The 23,595-nt window shown below is 50.9% G+C and overlaps 2 protein-coding genes across 2 annotated transcripts; both read left to right on the top strand.

Moving 5' to 3' along the window:
* Positions 1 to 1,287: 1,287 nt before the first annotated feature.
* LOC122375825 (T-cell acute lymphocytic leukemia protein 1-like) lies at positions 1,288 to 4,026 on the top strand. Its single transcript, XM_043355361.1, has 2 exons — positions 1,288 to 1,370; positions 3,546 to 4,026. The coding sequence occupies exon 2, from the start codon at positions 3,547 to 3,549 to the stop codon at positions 4,024 to 4,026; it is 480 nt and encodes a 159-aa protein (XP_043211296.1). The 5' UTR covers positions 1,288 to 1,370; position 3,546.
* Positions 4,027 to 10,918: 6,892 nt separating this feature from the next.
* On the top strand, positions 10,919 to 13,522 carry LOC122375824 (disintegrin and metalloproteinase domain-containing protein 10-like; the record flags this gene model as incomplete). The annotated part of the gene is made up of 2 exons (XM_043355360.1): positions 10,919 to 11,138; positions 13,384 to 13,522. Coding segments are annotated over exons 1-2 (236 nt in total), but the record flags the coding sequence as incomplete, so codon positions are not given.
* Positions 13,523 to 23,595: the final 10,073 nt, after the last annotated feature.

The following is a 23,595-nucleotide window of genomic DNA, read 5'->3' as shown; positions in this document are numbered from 1 at the left end:
GCTATACGGGCTCTGTCAGTGCATATAGGTACCTCCTCGTAAGCATACAAATTCAGAATGTAATTGTATGCCAAGTACATAATCAGTGTTCTATTTGGTATGTTTCTGAGAACTGTATGTGGAAAATTGGGCGAAGTTGCAGATCGCCAATAGCCATTTTCACGACGGGCTATCCGGCCAATGCACCTAATTTGACCAAATCTGCACCTAATCTCTTTTACAGCAAATATCTTCATTTTATGAATTCATTTCAGTGTTTTAATCGATGATGCTCTCTGATAATATGACAAGGCAGGCATATAAGCAATTAGTGCAACCCTAGCTGATAGCTGTTAAGAGACACACTGAACCTGATTTGACCAAATCTGCACCTAATCTGTACCAGATGTGCACCAAATGTGTACCAGAGGGCCGTCGTGAAAACGGCTAATATTCGTCCTTTGTAACCAGCACTTTGCTTCGAGCTAGGCTTATTTGACTTTTAATTTTTAGTTGTCGGCTACAAACAGCTCTTGAGCCAGCATCCTCTTTGAAAAGAAATTTTAGCTTCGTAAACCTTGCATACCTGATGGCCATTATGTTTTGTGTGTTTGGATACAGGATGATCAGACATTGGATGAGCGTTTCCCGCAATACATCAAGCTTGACAAGACTCACATACCTTTCAGCAATGGCTCCCAAAGTGCAATAATTGAAGCTCACCGTATTCACAGAATACTGTACCGCATCACACGCGCCAGCTCAACTTCAGTGCTGTGGTTTGCTACCAGCGCGGCGTCAAGGTCTCCCGATACTGCACCGCATCACACGCGCCAGCTGCGCTGCTGCCTCAATGCTATGTTTTGCTGTCGCGTCAAGGTCTCTTGATACTGTGCCGCACCACACGCGTCAGTTGCTGCGGTGCTATGCTGTGATGCCGGCGTTAAGGTCTCCTGATGCTGTGCCGCATTACACGCGCCAGCTCTTCTACAGTGCTATGTCTTGCTGCAGGCGTTAAGGTCTTTTGATACTGTGCCGCATTACCGCCCTGCTATGCGGGTTAGTTGTCCTCTTCATTCGCCGATATCAACCGATCCGTCTCTTCTAATCGAGTCCCGGATAATGAACAAGGACTGAGCTCCAGTAAGTGACGCTGCATGTGTATGTGTCTCACGACTCAAGCATTCAGACTCATTGCAGCTATATTGATTTTTCTTCGCTGGAAAGCTTCGCCGGCGGTGACGCCTCCGTGTCGAGAGGCCCCGCCCAACGACGATGGAGGGCACCCATTGGTCGTGACGTCAGTCCCAAAGGAGGAAAGACTCTCGGACAAGAAAGCTTTCACTATTGACGCTGTGGTGCCATACATAGGAGGATACATTCGTGGTCAGGTAAGTTACATAATTCACACTCATAGTCCACACAGCATTGTGTGGAATTCATGCATGTCTGTTGCGTCTTACAGGTATCTACCGGTACCGCAGTTCAGTGGACTGACAATGCGCCACTTGACTGTTAAAACCTGTCCTGCAGTGGCTAATTGCCTACAGCTTATCGCTATACCTATAGTATCTTTTTAGCCGACATAGTTAATGTGCTGCGTATCCGTTCACCTTTTTAGTGGCAGGCCGCATGGGGCTCACTTCTTATATTTGCCGTTAATTGCTTAAAGAAAGCGGATGGCAAAATAAGTTTTTTATTCCCTAAAAACGTATGATAATAGCACATGCATTATATATGCTGTAGAAATGGTGTTGATAAATTGTGTGGCTCCAGGGCCATTTTTTTTTATTTTTTCTTAGATATTTTACGGCGATGCGAATGTGTAGGTATGTAGGCTGCAAATATATGTAATTTCCTCCCATTTCAAGCCATTTTGTGACCTAGCACCAGCAAATGCTTGTAAAACTAGGCTGTATAATTGACATGCAAATAAAGAATCATGTCACATACTAAATCTCCAGTGGTAAATGCATTATGCATATAAAATAAGGACATTTCGAAAAAAGTAATATGTTTGTTTGACGAAGAAATACGGTTGATGAACAAAGAAACAAGCCGCAGAGGGTGAACTACATAGTTCATCTGTGGCTTAACGGAAAAGCATCAGTTATTAGCGGCCCGACCCGACCCGGCGCGACTCGGCCCCATGACGCTTTTAAAAAGCCTGATATACATATCGGCAACCGCCCGGTATATTTTATTTATCCTTAACCCCTCTGTGTTAATTGAAAACAGAGTCATCACCATGGGCTCAGCTAGCACAAGGCCGACAACATTGGGCTGAGCTGACGCGGGCCACCGCAGTTGATGTGCCACCGTGGTCCCAGCCTCGATCCGTCTCAAGGAACAAGCCCTTGAGGCGCGCAACTGGTCACTCCGTGAATCTAGGTATTTCAAATGGGTGGGTCTCCTCTTCAATCTTGCGGTTTACCGATTTATTCGTTTCGCCCAAACGTCTCATTTTCCATGTGTTTTTTTTGTAAAAGGAGCTGTCATCTGAAAGTTGATGCATTTCGGGATGAGTGGGGCTATACCTTTTTATATCATTGTTTTATTACTTATTTTACGTTTACCTTAATGACAAAGGGCTTGCTCGAAAGATACAGTGAAGGAATTAAAAAAACATTCTTAATTTACATTTACCTTTACGGAAAAGGGCCTCCTAAAACATAAAGTGAATGGATAAAAAACAATGATTTTTTACGCGGATGTGCATTTTGCACTCTTTTCATGTCGGCTTTTAGCCTCCATTCTATTAAACTTGTTTGTTGATATTTAATACGACGCCAAAAGAACTAATACCATTTTCGGAGCCAGATATTCAGGGAAGTCTTCATATAGAGGCCACGTTTTGGGGAGAGTGTTCCGATAATTGATAGAATGCGTTCTGTGCGCTGCCGAGAGACTCTTGACTTCCGCGCCAATGGGGCCCTCCGAGCTTCTTTTAAACGCCCATTGCGGGGGTCTGTGAAGCCACACCGTTCCGTCTTTTCCATCCCCAGGGGCCAGGACAAGCGAAACTTTCTCCTCCACTTCTCAGCCCCATGTTCCGGGCTAGACAGGAAACTCTATCCCGTGCAAGAAGCTCCCATTGGAGCAAGCCCGTAGCCGGGTGCAGCGAATGTTTTGGGGAATGGGTGGCCTGTTTTCTGGATGGGCTCAGCCCCGACAATTCACTAGGGTGCCCGCCTAGACGACTAGGGTCTTTTCCTAATTCCTATAATCCTTCCGGCTCTAAAATAGTCTCATGAGACCGAAAAAGCCTAACCCAACAATAAAGAAAATAACTTTGAAGCTAAAAGTTATACCCCCCCCCCCCCCCCCCGAGAGTCATGGAGTCATCTGATTGTCCACCTACCTTTAGAGCCATTGAACACATAACGGACCGCTGCGCTACCGAGGCCCCGATAAGTGCTTGGTGGAGGATTTCTGAGCACGCGGCAGATGCCTACTATCTAGGCTATAGAGAGGCCCTTAGGTGCATTAATTACCCTTGACTTGAGCTGCTGAATGGACACTGAGATACCAAATCTCATTGTCACCCTCCGCTCTGTCTGTTTCAGCATGCTGACGGAGGAGCAGCAGGACTCGTCGCCGGTCGAGGCGGCGGCCAGTTTCGAGTCGGAGAGCGAGCTGAGTCTCTCCGACAGCGGCTCCCCCTGCGGCTCTCCCTCAGCCAGTCTCCAGCTGGACGCTCCACCGCCACTGGTACCGTCACCCTACGGCGCGACGCCAGCGCCGCCGACCGGCGTGCGGCGGGTCATCAGAAAGCTGTTTACCAACTCGCGCGAGAGGTGGCGCCAGCAGAACGTCAGTGGGGCGTTCGAGGAGCTGCGCCGCCTGGTGCCGGCCCACCCGCCCGACAAGAAGCTCTCCAAGAACGAGATCCTGCGCCTGTCGATCCGCTACATCCGACTGCTGACCTCGGTGCTGGAGTGGCAGGAGAGTCAGCTGGAGAACACGCCGCCGACAGCCCGGGTCAAACAGGAGGTCACCGAGACGGCCGGTTCGCCTCTCTGCCAGGACCCGCACCGCTCTGGCTGAGACCCGCAGGGCGCAGCCCGCACCGCTCCAGCTGAGTTCGGCTGAGACCCGCACTGTTCCGGCTGAAACCCCACCTGAGCCCAGCTGGGACCGGCCGAGACTCTCACTGGATCTGCAGCGTTCTGGCTGAGCCCGGCTCAGACCTGCACCACTCCGGCTGAGCCCTGCTGAGACTTGCACTGCTCCAGCGGAGGCAGGCTGAGATCTGCACTGGACTCATACTACTCCGGCTGAGGTCCAAATATCCAGACTGACGCTGGAACCATGCTCCGACTGAGCCTGGCGGCTGAGCCTCGGATTAGACCTGGGCACCGCTATGGCTGGAATCCAAACAGACGGCTGAATCCAGCTGAGTCGAGGCCCCAGCTGGTCTGGCCGAGACCCATGCAGGTTCTGCTGGGTCCTGACTCTGAGGCCCCTGCAGCACCGGCTTGGACAACAGCATAACAGCTTAGCTTAGCCCAGCTGAGGCCTAAAGTGTCGCAGCTGAGTCATGCGGAGGCTCACAGTGCACCGCTTGAGTCCGATGGATTGAATGTCCCGACATTGCCTGATATACAGCCAAGCTCAGTTCATTTGAAGAATGCCCGATGACTATTGACAGCTTCAACTGAGGCTTATATTGGTGTGGAACTTGCAAGTACGCTTAGGTGTGTATTTACGTTTAGAGGTGTTGTAGTTATTTGTTCATTTGTGTACATTCAGTGTAATTGTAACTTTGCTGTCGCTATGATGCGTTAAAGGGACACTCCCACCTTAACCCTCGCCGGCACAGGGGGGGGGGGGGTTGATGCAGCCCCCCCTAAGGTTTTTCGCGAATAACTCGCGTAAAAAGCGGCCGATCGCGACGAAACTTTCAGTACCCTCGCATTGATCAATTTTACACCTACCCTGAAAAGTTCATGACCCTGACCCCAATGACCTTTGACCTGTGACCATTTTTCTGTGACCATGTTTGGCCGAAATCGCGGTTCGGCGCATGTCGGCTCGCATTAGCCGCGCGATTGCAAGCTTTTCGTGGTTTCAAACGTTCAAACATGTGATTTGATGTTGCTCCCATGCATTAGGGTGGGTGTCAAGGTCACCTGAAGGTCAGGTCAGGTCATTGACCTTTGGTGACCTCGGGTGACCTCGGTTCACTTTTTCGAGTTTAACATGTTTCTAGGCTAGTTTTTGCAGCTGAATTCGAATTTAGCAACCATTTGAACATTTACGAAGTAGTTTTGGTGCCTTCGTAACATGTTACGAAGATATCCGAGGCGGATGACACGTATTACGAATACCCGTCACAACCCCTACCGGTTGACCTGACCTGACCTGACCCGACCTGGTCTAAATGCTTAAAGACATCATCTCTGATCAAAACTACCACGATATTCGTGATCAGCACCCCGGAAAACCACATAGCAGCCACACTTTACGACTTTCTAACAGGTCCCGATTTTCCCGGTTTTCGGGTCATTGACCTGACCTGGAAGGTCACCCGATGACCTAGGACCTTAAAATTGGGTATCATCGGCTTTGTCTCGTGACGGGCAACACGCTCGTTTTTTCCGCGAAGCTCTAGCTCAATCAGGGGCCAAACGCGAGGGGGGTCGTACCCCCCCCCCTTGTGCCGTCGAAGGACTCAAAATGGCCTGTGCCGGCGAGGGTTAACATTAGTTTTGAGTTGAGATAGCCAAATTGGTGGCCATGGCCTGCAAATACCGGTTTGGGCACTCACAACATCGAAAAATGCTTTAATTCGAAGATGTGGAATTTCAAACTTGCAGTTTTCGGATTCTAAGGGGCTAATGCATTGTAATGCCCCCTTAGAATTTGTGACGTCAGCGGAGATCTAACGATTTTTAAATCTTAGACTAAAACCATCGTTAACACGTGGTGGTATACGCTGCTTTGCGCGCAACGTCTGCCGCACTTTAAGGCTGCCAAATTATTGCTTCCAAATAAAGTCGCTAGTAACAGGAGAGATCCCAAAAAGTAAACAAAAGTAAAAGCCTAATATCTTGAAAACCAGTGAATATTTTTCGGTGAAATTTGGTAGATATTCGTTTTCGCTCTTTCTGAACCAAGGGACATCACTTTCATGCCAATTCATTAACTTTTTTGAAGGTGGGAGGGTCCCTTTAACGTTCGTATTCATTTGTCACTGAAGCAGCGGCATTAATACCTAAGTCTTTACCATGACAGTGATGACGGAAATATTCGGCGATGATGCGTTCTTACAGCGTCATTGTCCGGCGTCTATCGCCCACCTGGCCAATATGACGTCATCGTCAGCTGGCGCGGAAGCCGGTGCTAAATCGATCGTCAATGGTTCTGTGTGTGTGGTGGTTACGGGGAGAGGGAGGGAGGAAAGAGGGGAGAGAGGGGAGAGGCAGATGGTGGCCGGTAGCGCCTGACAACGCGTCCAACGGCGGAGTTCCGGCGGTGGCACGTGCCCCCTCCCCCTCCCCCGCCATCAATATGACGCAGTCAATAGCCGAGCTGGTTTGGACGGTCCTATGTACCGCAGTACTGGCCAGGGACCTGCTGGTCGAGCATCGGTCGATAATATGGTTAGAGGCCGTTGACTGATGATATGAACTGACATTATCCCGCGCAATTGCAGCTCATTACAGTAGCACGGATAAGGTGCAAATGCTTGGAGCAGTTGAGTAAATCCTGCAGTAACGAAATATATGCAGCAGTTCGCTACACTGTAAAAAATGCTAACAAACCAGTTAGTTAATTCTTCAAGCAAAATCTAGTATTAAAACACACGTTGTTGCAAAAAACGGGTCAGATAACACATATGTTTGCAACCTAACACCACATCCATTTCATCGAAGCAGAAAAGCTAACATCATTGTAAGCCGACAAATATTATCCGTGCAAACCATGCCGTGTTATTTGACAAACATGTTTGTTTATGCTTCCTTTGCCTTTTTTTCTAGATATAACGTGTTAACTAACAAATGAAACGCATGTTGAAACCCACAATCTTAGTTTTCTTACTACCCTTTTTGTTGTAGCATTACAAAGACCTTAGTTAATTGAAAAAAAAATCGCCATTTTGTGCGCCCCTCTGCGCCCGCCATGTTCAGTCTGTGCCATGTCGGAGAAGGGAGAGGACGTGTGCGTTGTGAAGGAGCTGAGCTGTGGCGTATAAGTGTTGCGTGTGCAGTATGTAAGGAGCTGCTGTGATGTTAAGAATAAGAATAATAATAAGTCAAACAGTGAAATGATATGGATTGTTGGAAATGGCTTTCATCCTTACTGGTATGGTGAGTGATTATGGGAAAGATCAGTGCAGATATTGCTGGCGTTTTAGTGTGGTTTATGTACCTATGTCACTCATTTTCTTTTCAATTGAACCTCCAACCAGGCTTTATAGGGTCTCAGGTTGGAGACACTCACTGTTCATTTGTTGACTGTCAATTGACGTCTATAAGTACATATGACGGACTGAACAATGAGCATGTTGCACACTAAAACCGCATTAAGCTTTGAACAAGAAATTAAATGTACCTAATTTTTGGTTGGGCACTCAACCAGTGAACGCGGTGAGGTGCTGTTTTATGCAATTCCTGTCACTGCACCCATGTTGTCAAATAAATTTCTTGTAGACACATGAGCCACCATTGTTCGGTCAGGGAATTTTTGCCATTTTGTTGCAATTTAGTTTACCCATATCGACAGAAATGAAGCATTCTCAATGTTTTCGTGATAGTTATTTGGAGCCTGTATGGTGTCATGGCTGGTGCGGATTCCTGCAGGCTATATATAATTGCAGGTGTGAATCAGTGCAGATTTGTCACCACGACCGGTGCAGATTACCGACTGATTTATGACGTTGGTTGGCTTGAGGTTGGTTGCGTTGCTTCATTCGTTGGTTTGAATAAACATCTTTGTGTTTAAATACTCGTCTGTATGATACTTTTTTTTTTAATAAAAATTTCGACGCCTGTCGCAACACGGTGTGTGAAAACGCACAACATGTATATAAACTGTAAAACATATTTGCACGTTTCGAGTCATCCTGGCAAATCTCACTAACCAAATGCGTGTAAACTTTGTATTTACACACTGCATCCCGATCCCGAAGTTTATAACGCATTTGGCTAATGATATTTGCCTGGATAACATGTGCACGTTGTGCAACTCTCGGCAGAAGCTTGTGAAGCTTACTCACATTTTGCGTGTAAGCGTGTTTCTTCTGTGTGTGTTATGTAACACCGAAGTTAGTTATCCTGCAACTAGGCGATGCCTAGTTGCATGATAACTGACTTCGGTGTTACATAACACGCACAAAAGGAAACACGCTTACACGCAAAATGCTAGTAAGCTTCACACGCTTTTGCCTAGTGAGATTTGCCAGGATAACTAACTTTTTAGTTACTCTACACGCATAATATTAGTACATTGACAGGTAGATATTAGTTAAGTAACACGGTCACACGCAAAAGGCGTGTAGGTCAACACCACGTCGAAAACTAATGTCTTAGTTTCATAACACGTTTTTTCTTAAAAGCGTGTTATATAAAACACGTTTGACCAGTAGATGCGTGTAAACTTTACACGCTTTAGGTTAGTGAGATTTGCCATGATAACACGGAAGTTAGTTAACATTTTTTACAGTGTAGGGTTCGTTGTAAATAGGATACGCTACAATATGGAATACGATTATATAATGAAAGTCAATGAAATATATCCAAAAATATCAGCCTGTATCGCATTAACAACAATGATCGATTAATTCCCATACAATCGCACGTTAAGGCGTCGACTTTAAAACACAAGTAGTCACCTAACAAAAGGATACGTGAAAGTTTGTCTCCAATGCGCTTTTCAGAAACGATGCTTAGTGATAATAAGACATTAAAAAGTACTGCTTAAGAAGGTATATAAAGAACGTATATACTGCGAGCATGCCAATCCGCAGATAAACGTTTCTCGTCTTTTTAGTCGCCTTCTGGCCGTTTTTCTTCTAGCTGTTTTTCGTATAACTATTATGTCGCACAGGAAGAGTGCCACCAATCATTCGGTTTTCCGTAAACACTCTGGTCCGTATAATAGAAAACTTCGAACTGGTGCTTACTTTTGTCAATGCAATCAAATAAAGACATTACTCTTTTAAGGCAAAGATAAAAGGGGTCTTTTTAGGACACATTAGATGATGTAACTGAAAGAGATGGAAAAGGGCGCGAATAAAAGTATTTGATAGCCTCAAAAGACTCCTTTCATAAATATTTAGGTCCTTCCTAGCTCAGGCTACAAAGTCTTCTAAATGTTAAGAAAGGTCAAATGTTCCCCATTCAGCACTTTTTAGTAAATTGATGAATAACTCATAAGCAAACATGCCCAAAAATGCTATACGAGGTAACTTAACCTGGTGACCTTACCTGAGGTGACCTGGGTTCGGCATTTTAGCGCGGCCTGTCCAAATGATTTTTTATTCACGATGTTCATTCGCGGCGCTACGCACCACGTTTTTCTAATGCATTAATATGAAACTGGCAATATGGCCTAAGCACTCCTCCCCCTCTCACCCTCAACCCACGAACACATATACACACCACATTTAAATTCGAAGTAAAAGTTTGGTATCCTCAGGGTATCTAAGGCATATATCAAGGAGTGCGTAAACCAAAAATGAGCCTGATCGGATTTGTCAGCCGGCGGCCAGAGCCTGAATTGTGAACAAGCAAAAATGCCGATAATTTTTACTTTGACCTAACCTGGGACGTCATCGGTGACCTCGAGGTCAATGAAAATAGGTTTCGCTCGACAGTTTTTCCAGGGCTATCAGACACCGTTTGAATTTTGACGATTGGCCGAGTAGTTTCGGAGAAAGGAGGTGGGGGGGGGGGGGTTCTGGAGAGCCCCCCTCCCCTCAGTCACTCGCGTTATGGAAAATACCCCAGTCATGCGCGGGTTAATATTTGCATTCATGAAGGAATTTTGGCGCAAGGTCAGACTGAACACAACTTAGTTACATGCTCCGGAGACTGCTGCGTAGCAGTCCAGTGTCCAAATAGCGAAAGTGAGCCGTTAGTTTTTCATGGACCATTTTTCCTTTTGATGGCAGCGTTTTCCTTGTTCTTCAGAGTAGCCACCACCATGAACTGTGATTGTTCACCGATGATAATCATTTCCCGGAATTCAGCTAAAACCGAGCACTGCTTGCCAGTTGCCACACAACTCACAGTCCCCTAATGCTGTTATTTCGCCGGGTGTCGGGCGATACCAGAGCGCGCAGCCAAACCGGTCCTCAAGCGATTTTTGACAGTGGCTTGCAAAGTGGATTGTCCTGCATCAGTGCAGTGGTCAATTACTATGGCTTGCTGTCTGCCCTGCAAGTGTTGGCATGCAGACTGCAGAGCATTGTGCAATATCGAGCCCCGCAGAATAATTAATCCGCCTAGCGGAATCGGTCCTACGGGTGTGGGCGCGGTAAAAGCTGAACTGATGACAGCGGATGATTTATGAAATGGTGCATCTCTGTACCTAGTACCTACTAAGAACGCCTGGCTCGCCTCGATGGCTACAACAAATCGCATTTGACGATTCGAAGCAATTCCTGTGGCAGATATCGGTACGAAATTTAGGCATTAAAAAACAAACACTTATCATTCCATGAAACAAACCATCAATCACCTAGCGAAACTCCAAATTATCTGATGTCGAACTGCTTGTGGCAGCGTGGCCAATGCTTCTTCGTCAAATTTTCCGTTTCGGAGTCCACCACGCGCTCGTCGCCTCTGCCGCCTCCGCAGTCGCCGGCGGCGGCCGTCGTAACGTCAGCGACTCAGCGCCGTGACGTCACGGCCCGTTCTCCGCGCCAGCTGACCTCGCCGGAGCGGCGGCGGCGGCGGCGGCGGCGCGGTGGCGGCACAAAGACGCACGAGTCGGTGAGGGCGGCGGAGTGCCGGCGGTCGGTGCGCTGCGGGGGCGGCTGCAGTGCGCGTGTGTCGGTGCGTGTGCGGTGTGCGGTGCACGATGGCGAGCTGCTGAGCCGCCTGACGGGCCTCAGATGCCGTCGGAGATGGTGACGCGACGGACCGCACCGCCGCTCGTGCTGGTGCTCGTGTTAGTGCTGGTGCTTGGAGCGAGCGTCAACGTCGCGAGAGGTGAGTCGTCATCCACTGCAGCGCTGGCCGCTGGCTGACTATGTACTCGTAGATGAGTTATTTGGTATGGATTGAGCAGTAGGCTTTAGATGCCCCAATTTGACAGGATGTTGATTGATCAGCTATGTCAAATAAGTACTGTCACTTTACATCCTAAGAGATCTACATTATTGAGATCTGTGACATCCCACTTCCTAAGAGTGGAACTTGGGACGCCCAGCTGGTCTTTTCGACCACCCTGCCTATCGCAAAGCCTGCACAGTGCACACGGCACGTCATGCTTGTTAGAAAGCCAGCCCTCCGACTGCCGCGGACTGGTTCTGCGGGCCGGCCGAGGGTGCGGCCCGCGTCACACGTATCTCCCCACTTATCGCCGTGCATCGTGACCGGATCGGCCCGGACCCTGGAGTCCGAAGAGTTGGACCTCGCGGGAAGACTTCGTGCTCACCTAGTCTGACCTCAGGATGGACTGTGTGTCCAAATGTCCACTGTGTTTGGCCTCGGTACAGGCTGCCTGTCCAACTGTCCGCTGTTTGACCTAGGTACAGGCTGTGTGTCTAGTCCACTGTGTTTGACCTCGGTACAGGCTGGTGTCCACTGTGTTTGACCTCGGTACAGGCTGGTGTCCACTGTGTTTGACCTCGGTACAGGCTGGTGTCCACTGTGTTTGACCTCGGTACAGGCTGGTGTCCACTGTGTTTGACCTCGAAACACAGACTGGGAGTTGAACTGTCTGACGGGTCTGACCTCGGGATGGACTAGGTATCCACTGTGTCTCACCTCGGACCACGGACTGTGTGTCCAACTGTCCACTGTGTTTGAACACGGAGCCAACCTTGCGTCCACTGAAAACTGTCATTATACACAACGCCGGCAACCCAGCCTGCCCGGACATCAAAAACTGCCCCAATCACTGGCCGTATAATAATTGGCCAATGGCCATAGTCACTGGTCACTCATCTGAAAATAAATAACGATCATGTATCTACCCACTCATTGGTCCACTCTGTCCACCTCGCAAGTAGCATCCACCTTCGACCTCCGCAGTCACGGCTACCTGCACCAGACGATCGCGGACGGACCGACCTAACCCGAGATACGCTCTTGTGCTCTCGTTAACGTCTCTATGACAGCCGACGGCCGGCCGTCAGCCTCTGTCGGACTGTGCTATATACAATATTCATATTCGAGACGGCACGATATCCTATAGTTTACCTGTCCGTCTGTCCGTCTGTCCATCTGTCTGTCTATCCGTCTATCCCAGTCCGTCTGTCCGTCTGCCCATCTGTTCGTCGGTCCATTATTAACCGATCCACGGAAAGCCTTTGGAAACCTGTAAAGTGGTGATTCACGGGCTAACTCGTCCGATTCTGGCGATCGGCCTGCGGTTGCAAGGGGTGCGGCTCCCTTCACTGCAACCAATAGCCAGTGGTCAGCCAGCGTACACTATGTAGATACAAATAACGTCAGCATCCTAAACCAAAAAGCCTGAACCAAACACCATACATGCGTAATAAGTTCCAAAATCCAGGTCTGTGGGTCCCGTGGTTTGAGTTCGCCCAGTGCCATATCCTGTTCGTGCTTGTTTCGTCGATACCACCATTTCGACCGCCATCGCTGCTGACTCATCGTCAATGCTGCGGCACCAAATCGCCCACAGCCCGACACACATAGACCTGTGACTGGGTACACCAACACACCCGACTGGGGCCTCCCGCAAGGACCGGTTCTGTTACACTGACGTACAGCGCACACTGCACGAGTTTCCTGGTTAGGAGCGAGGCCGGCTCGTATCCTGTCCGTGCTTTGCCTAGACCTAGGGCTGACTCGTATGTCCTGGTTATGCTTTTCTTTGGCTTGTTCCTTGTCTTGGAGTTGGGTATATGTCCAAAGTCGGCCGTATGTCATGTTCAGTGCTCTTGTCATGCTCTGAGACAACAAGAACCATGTGAGGAGACTCATGGCTAGTTTGCATCCCGCCTTATAGTTTTGCCAAGAAACGGCAGATGACGGCAAATCAGCTCAAACTTGCTGCACCCACGAACTGAATAATCTCACAAATCCCTCTCAAATCGAACATCTAAATGATCACGACACCTATTTTACCATGAATCTCTGAGCCAGCGAATCCAAACGACGCCTCCAGCTGACGCTCCTTCCCTCTCCGCATCTCTGTAAGTTATGAATTTCCTCCCATCGCCTTCCCTTACGTCACCTCTAAATTCTAACATCTCTCTCCCTTCAGGTACCATCTTGAACGACTTCATCCGCCACTACGAGCTCATCGAGTACGACGCGTCGGCGCTGGCGGCTCAGCACCGGCGCGTGCGGCGCAGCATCGAGCCCAGCCCGGACGTGCAGCTGCGGTTCCGCACCGGTGCCAGGTCAGGAACCTTGCCGGCCGAACGGCCCGGCCGCCTGCAGGTGCAGCATGGGCCGCCGTGGGGCTGTAGTCACAGCACGGAAGGGGAATGCAATGGAGAATTCGTGTAGAATGTGTCAGGTAGCTGGTATGCAGTATACACTATGCATTACTTGCGCGCATAAAACTTCGCCACTTTCAGAGGATCGACTGTAATTTATTTGGCATTGCGCCGAATCCGTAATGGTACAAAAGTCAGGCGACATCATCCGTAGGTTTAACAGATATGTATTAATTAATGTGTATGTTTTTTTTCGGAGTTGTTCAAGAGGATAGGTACAAATATTACATTTATTCAGATATTTCGGTACTCGTTGTGGTACCTTCATCGGTGAAATGGCGCACAAAGTTTCGGTTCGTAGTTCGACAATCACATACAATACAAAACACGCGACAACGTCATCTAAAAACCTACACTTTAAATATGCCTGAGAAGACCTAATTACCTAAACCTAATTTAGCACCAAGCATATTACAGGCAATCTACCAGCTGTTGGTGACTTCTTGTTTTATAATAAAACTACAACTGTTGGGGACAAACTTGTAATGTAAGGTTCACAATGGGCGTAATTGTATGACAAAATATACGAAAAAACGATATGAGAAAAGGTGGCGGCCGCTGGGTGAATACTAGAGCACGCACGGCTGGACAAGTCTGCTACAGCAAGACACTTCAGCACCTGCAGGGGTGACTTGAACCCACTCACCGCCAAGACGCTAGCCACTGAAGGTCACTGGAAGAGGCGCAAGGTCCGAGAAGCCATAGAGGTCAAGCTAACGCCACAGGCCACTATGAACCTTGACGAGGGCGGCGTCCGTTTGAGCCCCATATGGGATATTCTCTTAACCTAGACCCGCAGCATACATAGTATCGTCGTCTTCAAACCGCTAGCTTATAGAACCTCTAGTATTCACCCAGCGGCCGCCACCTTTTCTCATATCGTTTTTTCGTATATTTTGTCATACAATTACGCCCATTGTGAACCTTACATTACAAGTTTGTCCCCAACAGTTGTAGTTTTATTATAAAACAAGAAGTCACCAACAGGTGGTAGATTGCCTGTAATATGCTTGGTGCTAAATTAGGTTTAGGTAATTAGGTCTTCTCAGGCATATTTAAAGTGTAGGTTTTTAGATGACGTTGTCGCGTGTTTTTGTATTGTATGTGATTGTCGAACTACGAACCGAAACTTTGTGCGCCATTTCACCGATGAAGGTACCACAACGAGTACCGAAATATCTGAATAAATGTAATATTTGTACCTATCCTCTTGAACAACTCCGAAAAAAACATAAACATTAATTACATATAGTCCTGAAGAAAAGTTTTTTAATCATGACACTCAAGTCATATCAGATATGTATTAGTTAAATCCGTCAAACACACCGAAAAGAACGGGTCAGAGCCTTCAGCAATCGCTGCCACACAGGTCGGACAGCCCTGGACCAGTCGACGCGCAGATCGGCCACCCCTGGACCCCGTTCTCTGCACAGAGAAGCTGTGCTCCTCCCGAGCCACCCTTCTGAGCCCTCCCATATATAGCTGAGGAGTTCCACCGGCCGCGGAAGGTGGGGGCGGCAACAACGAAACCAGCACGAGGTGACTGGCACGAAAAAAACGGCCCGTGTCTCTTCCTGTGGTCACCATATGCGAAAGAACCCCGTGGGGGATCATCAAACACGTTGATGATAGTCAACAAAGCCTACCGGTGGACCTCACTGAAGGCTGAACGGCTGGTGTCAGCCTCCGGAGGTATTTCGCCTTTGTTTCGGTGATAGCACCGGTCCTCGACCCCTCTTCCCTGCCGGACAATGGGGACGGCCGCCGCCTGCAGGCTAGGGTCTCTGTCGGTACAGAGTAGTGAACCTGTCGGACAGTGCCCTGAGATTGTTTATGTGATGAACGGTCGTTATTGAGAAGCTGCTGACGACCCAAAGGCGCTACAGCGCGAGTGCAGAGTGTTGTCGATGCGTCGGCCTCGTTTCCAGCTTCATGCCGACGGACCGACCTAATTCCGCCGGCGAATTCCTGAGACATATCCACCGCTTGGCAGGAATCACAGTCCGTCACACGATACCTATGATAACCGGAGTTACTCCCACATAGTCGAGCTTTGCCTTTCGTGGGTGATGCGCTCCGCCGGGAGTGCCCACCTGACTTCCTCAGTCTTAGCCGCAGAACTACTTCATGCTTGCACCTGACGTCTGGGTTTCGCAGCCATCATGAGTGGCAGATATGAACAGTAATCTCGCTAACAACTGCCAGTAGCAGCATTCATCCCATTTCATCTACCCAGCGGCCATGTGGTGCGCACACATTTCCTCTGAGGGAGATAATTGCTGAAACGCCTGACTGCTGCTGACCTTGAAAGGAGCTCTTGACTTCTTCTCTGCTGGCTGGAATTCTGTGTAAGGTTGTTATTCCTCTGTACCGCCGCCTAGTGCCTGTTGACTAGAAAATGTACCGTTTCTCCCCTTTACTTCCTTTTCCTGAAAGTGGTGGAGAGGCAGCACTTCTCTACTGTTTCTCCGTCATTTGACTGGGAGCCAGGGAATGTTTCTCTCCTGCATGTGTCTCTGTCCGTTGACTAGAAGGATATACCGTGTCTCCCCTTCATACATCCGTGTCCTGACTGGAGGCCAGGTACCGTTCCTCCCCGTACCGCCCACACCAGATTTCCGCACCGGTCGGAGATAGCGCGGGCAACCCACGCGCTGTCCGACCGCTGCGCCACGCGCCCTGTGTCGTCCGTTGTGCAACGCGCGCCGCGTGGGGGCGAGCGGGTCAATGTCACGGGCCGTGGCCTGGAGGCTGCCCGGCCAGCCGCAGGCTAACCGAGACGCCCGAAATGGCCTCCTGACTGCTCGGACTGATGGCAAAAACACTTGGTACGCCGTAGAGGGGCGTGGCACCGGCGCCGGTCTGGAGCTAAACTGTGGAGGAGCTTGGGAAGATCGGGATTGGGAGGTGGGAACGGGTTTTAGACTGGAGACGAAACTGGAAGTGGAGCAGGAGCATGAGGCTTCGGTTTAGAGGGTAAATTCAAATGCATCGACGACTATATGCATCCACTCATCGCCGATATGCTACAACTGCTCACCTAACGGAGAACTGCCGAGCACCTGAACACCGATCCTCCTCCCAGCGGCAGTGGGACCGCTCTGGTCCCAGGCTCGGACCATCTGCCGGTCCTCGTTGATCGGTATCGGTCATGGACCATGGACCACAGCCGGCCACTCTCAGCCGCGCCGGTCCGCTCCGGTGGGAGTGGGGAGCACCGCTGCCGGCCCGTCGAGCTTGGGCCGCCGCGCCCGGCCCTTTGTTGCGGCTCAGACCCGTTTTTATCGCCCGGTATGGCCATGGCGCCGGGCAGCAGCTGGTAGAACCTGGTGAGGCGGCGATGGGGTGAATGTATCGGCTATCGCTTTGGAGGGAAGACAGGGACCGCGGAATTACCCACACCTGTTCAGTTCAGTTATTTGGTCTCGGCCTGCCGCCGTGGGCGATTTCGGCCGCGTTTGTGAATGAGCGGCTGAAGTCGACCCGTGTTCGGCCCGTGTTACAGGAGCTTTACCGGCCGCTGCGCCGCTTCGCAGGCTGACGGCACTGAATGGTAGTGTCGTGGCTGAGTGGGCCGACATCCGGCCTATGGACGTATGGACGATCCATGCATGGTCGGTCCACGGACAGTCAAAAGACCGCTCCACAGGTGGTCAAAGAGTGACCTTTAGTCAGTCGTTGGCCAGAACTAAGCCGGCTCACTGCCGTTAGTGCATGTCGGTCAATACAGCTAGTGCACTGCCAGTCCACATTCAGTCCACATTCAGTCCACATTCAGTCATACGGCCAGTCTACTGCCCGGCCTCCACCGGCCCACACTCAGTCCACAACCGGTCCACAGCCAGCGGGGAGGAAGTGACCGCCTTCCTCCTTCCCACGCGGGTGTGACCCGGCGGCCGGGGGTTGACCTCTGCTCGCCCCGGGGTCACCGGCAGCCGGCCCACCACCGCACCGGGACAGCTGGCTCTCACCGTCCGGTGGCTGTAACGAGGCCGATGACGCCGCATTTCCGCGGCAGGTGGTGCTGCTTACTGCCGCTTACGGCGAGCGCGCATTGATTTTACATAGGCTGTTTGTCTGTCGGGGAGGGAGCTGGATCGACGTATTCGCACACACAACGGTGATCGATTCAGCAAGCTAGCCACCCCGGCTGGTCGGTAAATTCCATGGATCGATCGGTGCCTGGCTCGTGTGAGGGTGGTTACGTGCGTGGTGACGTGTTGGTATCTGGCACGTGCTGGGGTGGTAACGTGCGTGATCAGCGGTGTGCTGCAGCTGTTTGTTAGTTCCACAGAGCGAACAGGGGAGGGAAATTAAGGCCGATCGTTGCCCCGGGGATCAGCGGCACTATTGCCATTGTCGGCCGGGCGGGCTTTGCGCGAACGGTACAGTCCGCCCCGGGGAACTCGGTACAACATTGGCTGGACAGGACCGGTCGATAGCGGTTGGCTAGCCCAGGTGGTAGGTATGCAGGTGTCCCGGAGGCAAAAACACACCAGTCGATACGCGGTGAAAAAGGTAGGTATGTGCGATCGATGCAACTCTATTATAATGGATAACTGACAACGGGACATGATAAATTCTATTTTTAATGCATAAATGATCAATCAGTAAGAACATCTATTGTGTGAGAGGGAGAGAGGGAAATGGGGTAATTAAATACGTACGCATTTAAAGTGCATACCAGAATGACTGAGAGTGAAAATACACTAAATATGATAATGACTGTGCAAAGCGTGAAGACAGAGAAAGCTGAGATGGGTTCGCTGAAGTTACCGAGGATAATTTGTCTTCAACCGAGGTCTTGAGTTCACGTGTAATCAATATCTTAATTGGTTCCAGCCACGCAAGGGATTCGTTAATTGTCAGGCTTCAATGCATTTGGAATGAAGCATGCAATGCATGCATATTTGCATATTATACTTTGCTAATAAAACAACTGGTCGCATAATACAACAGTGGTCTTTTTCACAAGATTTTACAGGATAGACAAGAAAGCTTGTCCCGGATGTTCATTGATTTACATTACAAGGATGTCCGTCTTCAAGTACACACATGACCCACATTCTCTAATTCTCCCGACCTGATTTGCCAGCCCGCGATTAAGCCGTCTTCCTGTTACCTGCACTATATGAAAAATCCTCATAGGCTGCTCCAGCAAGAATCGCATAAATATGATCCTAGCCACAAAAAAAGACACGTAAAAACCCACGATTATAGGTAAACTTTAACGGTCACTAACTAGGGCAGCGTGGCATCTGTTCATGTCAGAGGTTTGACTGTTCGGGATAAAATTAGCCACATGCTCAATATGTGGCTAACTTCAATATGTGGCCGCATGCCGCGACTCAAGAGTGCATCCCACTGTCAGTATCCCAGATTGAAATGTCAAACTGAGACTATGAGACGGGCCTACCGACTTGAGAAGAGCAGAAAGATACGCATAAAATATTTGTCTCTGGAGTACGCTGGACTGATGGACCGAGCAGGACCATTGACGGGGGGGGGGGGGGGGCTGAGATCTGATCGATCAGTGGTCCCGGACGCGGACTATTAGCCGTGCTGGGCCCGGTCTTTGGTGTGATTCTGGTGAGAGTTAGGCCGGCCCGTCGGGCCTGTTCCGTTACCGGTTAGAGGCGCACCGACCGACTGACGGAGGACTAATAATTTAAGCCATGGGCTACTTTCCCGTGGTTCCAGCACCGTTAGTGGTGGCTGGTCGGCACCGACTAGACATGGGCCCAGACTGGAGTGGATAAGTGGATAGTTAGTGTCGGTCGGCTTGCTTAGGATTGGACTGATTGGGTTAGTGTCATCAAATCCTGCCTACACTGGACTGATTATGCTGGTTTGCGACTGGGATGCTTGTGGTGCTGGCCGCCGAAATGGACTGAATGGTATTCTGATGGTAACTTTTGGATACTGATGGTGTTCACCAAAATAGATGGACTGGTCACTCGTTTGAGAGAGCGACAGACCCTCTATCGTCTTCCTTCATAGTCAGCACCCATGGCACAGCGGTGCCGCGTCAGCTGTTCCCTCCGCCCGCCGTTATCCGCTGGGAAGTGATCGGCGGTCCTTGGCCGCCGCTAAAACCATCCCCACGCCGCGCCGGTCTGCTCCGCCGGCTCTGGGCAGGGCTGGGACTGACATAGCGGTCAGTTTATCAGCCGCGGTCTCTCACGACACCCTCTCACAGTCTGAGCTCTACACGTGAGATTGGAATAACCCGGCTGTTGCCAACGCCGCTTACCTTGTGGGCTATTCCGGGCATCGAGCGAACGCAAAATAATTTACTGGAAGGACAGTTCATAATTTCTAAGGCTGTTAATCAAATGGTCACTTACTCCTGCGTATTTAGACTTATCTGACATGTGGGCAATGCCTTGTCTTGCAACAGTTGTCAGGTTCCGATATCAGGTATACCGGTTACTGGTCATTAGCAGCAACAGCTTTGTCTCCAGTGGAGCCTGTATGAGTCGTGAGGCTCCAATCAGTACCTCTGACGGACGTCAGGTCATTAACAGACCCTGTGACCATGGATGAAGGTTCTTTCATCCATGCTGTGACGGACGTCAGGTCCTTGTCACTCCCTGAACAAGTGAACACCCAGGAAGTCCTGTGTATGACAGACATTCTGACAGAGCTGTCAGGTATTGCTCAGTACTTTTGACGGCTGTCAGGCGCTGGCCATGCCCATATACCCCTTATGGCTGTCGGCCACCAGTAACTACGTGTGTGTCCACTCAGTATCGGCGACGGCTGACCTGCTGCCGTGACTCCTACCTCCTTCCCCCTGGCCGCTGCCGCCCCTCGGCTGTCGGCTCGCCGCGGTCCAGCCAGTACCAGCCGCCACTGCAGCCACCGTTCAGGGCCAACCGGTCCGACGACCGCCCTCCCTGCCTTCCGCGCGCGGCCGGCGCCGATTCGCGAGCGGTCCGGCGACGGCGGCCGGCGGGCAGCGAGGCCACGGGGGGCAGGTCGCTGTTACGTCAGGTCAATTAGGCCGGGGCACGGTGGCATGACAAGGTGATCCGATGCGGCAATGCACTCCCTATATATCGCAGCCCGGGGTTTGCTTTGGACCCATCCCTTCGAGACAATCTGACTGTGGCGGTAATTGGTGCCAGGTCAGTCCTATCTACTGAGGTGTTTTTAGGGCACAGCTCTGGCGCAGTTACCGACTTTCAGTGGTCCTACCAGCGGAGCCGGTCGCTGCCAGTCTCTCCCGGGCTCGGCCGCCACCGCGCTGGGTCCCGTTACGGTCGCGAGGAGCCAGTCAGGCCGGGCTGACACCCACGCGACTCGCGGACTGGAATCACGGGACTACGAACTGACGAACTGGAATGGTGGGATGGACTGACTGGAATAGTGGGACGGACTGAAGAGACTGGTGGGAAGGGACGAAGGAAAGTTGGGACGGACTGATAGGACTTTTGGGAGAGACTGATGGGACTGGCGGAATGACTGACTGAGACCAATGGGACCAATGGACTGCCTGACGGTTTGGTACTTTTAAAGCACATTTGGAAGAAATAAAGGAGTGGTTTACAAAACTCAGTGGGCCAGACTGACAGGAGCAAGCTCCAGAGAGAACGACTGACAGGACTAGTCCCGACCGACAGTAGAGATGGGCTATCTGTTCCATACACAGCAGGGCCAGGTGCGACGGTCAGTCGACTGCCGTGTCCGTGGTCATCACGCTGGCCCAGATAACCGCCCGGCCGCCCCGCGCTGGCCGACCGACAGTCAAGGTGACGCCGAAAGAAGCACGCCGTTCCCACGCCGAGTGCCGACGGAGGCGGCCAGAGGCCACCGGCGCCGCCCGGCCGCCTCGTGACACACTTGTGTTTAGGTGGACGGTGGTAGTCCGGAAGTCGGGCGGGTCTCTCCTTGGGGCTTGGGTTCCGCAGTTCCACTTGTTTCACTAGTTTTACCGGTTGGGACCCGGGTGTGCCAGTGCAGTCTCAGTCCCACGGCACACATTGCGGTGCCAGAGCCATCCACAGCTCGCTGATCATGCATTTTTACCCACCCTGCCGTCCAGGGCTGTCGGGTTACTCCCTTGGTGGCATCTGTTCGATGACGTTTAGAAAACAAATTCTCCCATCCGTTGGCCGCACCCCTGGATGTGCCAAACCAACAGGATCCCTTTGGCGGCCGTTGGCTGCGCTCCGCCGGTGACTCACCCTCCTACAGGTCCGCCCACGGGCCGTCGGCCGGCGGTGGCGCGGCGAGGCACCCAACGGTGCCAAGCGTAGGTCGGCGGCAGCGCGTGGCCCATCTCGCAACGCCACGCTGGTCTCAGAGCCACGGGTGTCACCGCCGCCGCTGCCGCCGTCAGCACAGCGCGCGTGGCTGCCCGCTTTGTTGCATCACAAGGTCAGGTTTTGTCGGATGTTCGACTGTTTGCGAAACTGGAGGTCTCGGCGACCCACACCGTCACCCCACATGAACTGCGCCGATGGCTGAGCGCCAGAACACCAGGCGACGTACGGAGGACGTGTTGTGTGAAGCCATCGTCGGACTGATCAGTGTGGCAATCGTATTGATTATTCGGGCCTCTTTGGTTGAAAACAACACATAAGATGATTCCTAAGCTAGCTATATGTCGAAGACGCTTGGTCCTGAGCTCTGAGAGTAAATTTCACAGTGAGCACCTTTTGTGAAGTGGAGCGTCGTGCAGCGATTTTTGTTTCTCTCTAGCCATAACCAGAAGAATCAATCCAGTTTTGGCCTTGTTATTTCCATGAGCCGATGCCACCTACTGGTATTCAAAGTGAAATCAGATTATCTAGATCTCGGGCAGCCGTGTATGGTATCCAAAAGGCAGGTGGTGGCTCCCCGGCCTAACCCTATATGTCTGGACTATCGATTTTAAGCGATCCTCACTAGCCTCATGAAGGATATTGAGTGACCTTGACCCATCTTGACCCTGACCCTGACGACTCCTGACTAACCATCACTGTAACCGAGAGTTACGAATAACTTCAGACCGTTAAGGACATTGTAACAACTGGCGACCATTACCATTGACCAACGCTTATCGGTATTGAACAATGTCCACAGACTCTGACTTGACCTTTGAGCGCTCCAGTTAATCCCTCCAATCATCTGCCCGCCTCTAGATCAGTCTCTATGAAGGATCTTTGACCGACCAAATCCGCCTGATTTCGTGACCAGCTTCGAATAGTCGCGACTCGTTCACAATTGGACCGGTTTCCGACCCGGCCTGCCGTGCTGTGACGGTGCGGACGATGGTCGGGACGCTGACAGCCACCAATGCGTTCAGACTACAGTCTGGCCGACTTTCATGGGTGGAATGCGCAGTCTGATGTTGATTGGGACGTAAGGGCCATGGATTGACGATATCATGCCCAAGGTTCTGGCAATATACTCATATGTAGCTATCGATATAGTTAGCTATGCATTGGTTGTATCGCGTTCAACCGATACCACTCGTCAGTCAGTACAAAGGCAGTTGATATGTGGGAGCTGGTCAGGCTTGGACTAACCAGCAGACGCCATTGCCACCACATACTGGCCGTTGCTTCGGTCCGTGCCTCGCTTTGTCTTCTGACGTCACTATGTCCGGATGGTCAGAAGATGACGTTATCGTCGACATGGCCGAGGCTGGCCAAACAGGTAGCATGACAACTGCGAAATCAAATGCAAACTCTCTGCTTGAACCATTTGCGATCAAGGTCGTTGCCCTTGTGAGTCTATATAGCAAGCTAAACCATTTTAGGTTGGCCATGCCTGGTTGAGTTTCCCCAATTTTTTGACCTGCGACGGTTGAGTTCAAGCCGTTCGATGTCTGTGACGGTTGAGTTACCGTTGGTGACCTTGGTGGAGGACGAAGGCCAGGCACTCCCACCCGCGCGGTGGGATGTCATTCCTCGGCGAGGTGCGACGCGTCGGGATGAGATACCTTCCTCACTAGCGCCCCGGTGACCGTCGTAAACTGGCGACCA

Source organism: Amphibalanus amphitrite, unplaced genomic scaffold, assembly GCF_019059575.1.
Source record: "Amphibalanus amphitrite isolate SeventyFive unplaced genomic scaffold, NRLGWU_Aamphi_draft 001931F_arrow, whole genome shotgun sequence".
Classification (NCBI taxonomy): domain Eukaryota; kingdom Metazoa; phylum Arthropoda; class Thecostraca; order Balanomorpha; family Balanidae; genus Amphibalanus; species Amphibalanus amphitrite.
This window is presented reverse-complemented; position numbering and strand designations above follow the sequence as displayed.

What these genes read in the sequence shown, in the direction of transcription:
- LOC122375825 (XM_043355361.1), top strand. Translation starts at nt 3,547, where the DNA reads ATGCTGACGGAGGAGCAGCAGGACTCGTCGCCGGTCGAGGCGGCGGCC.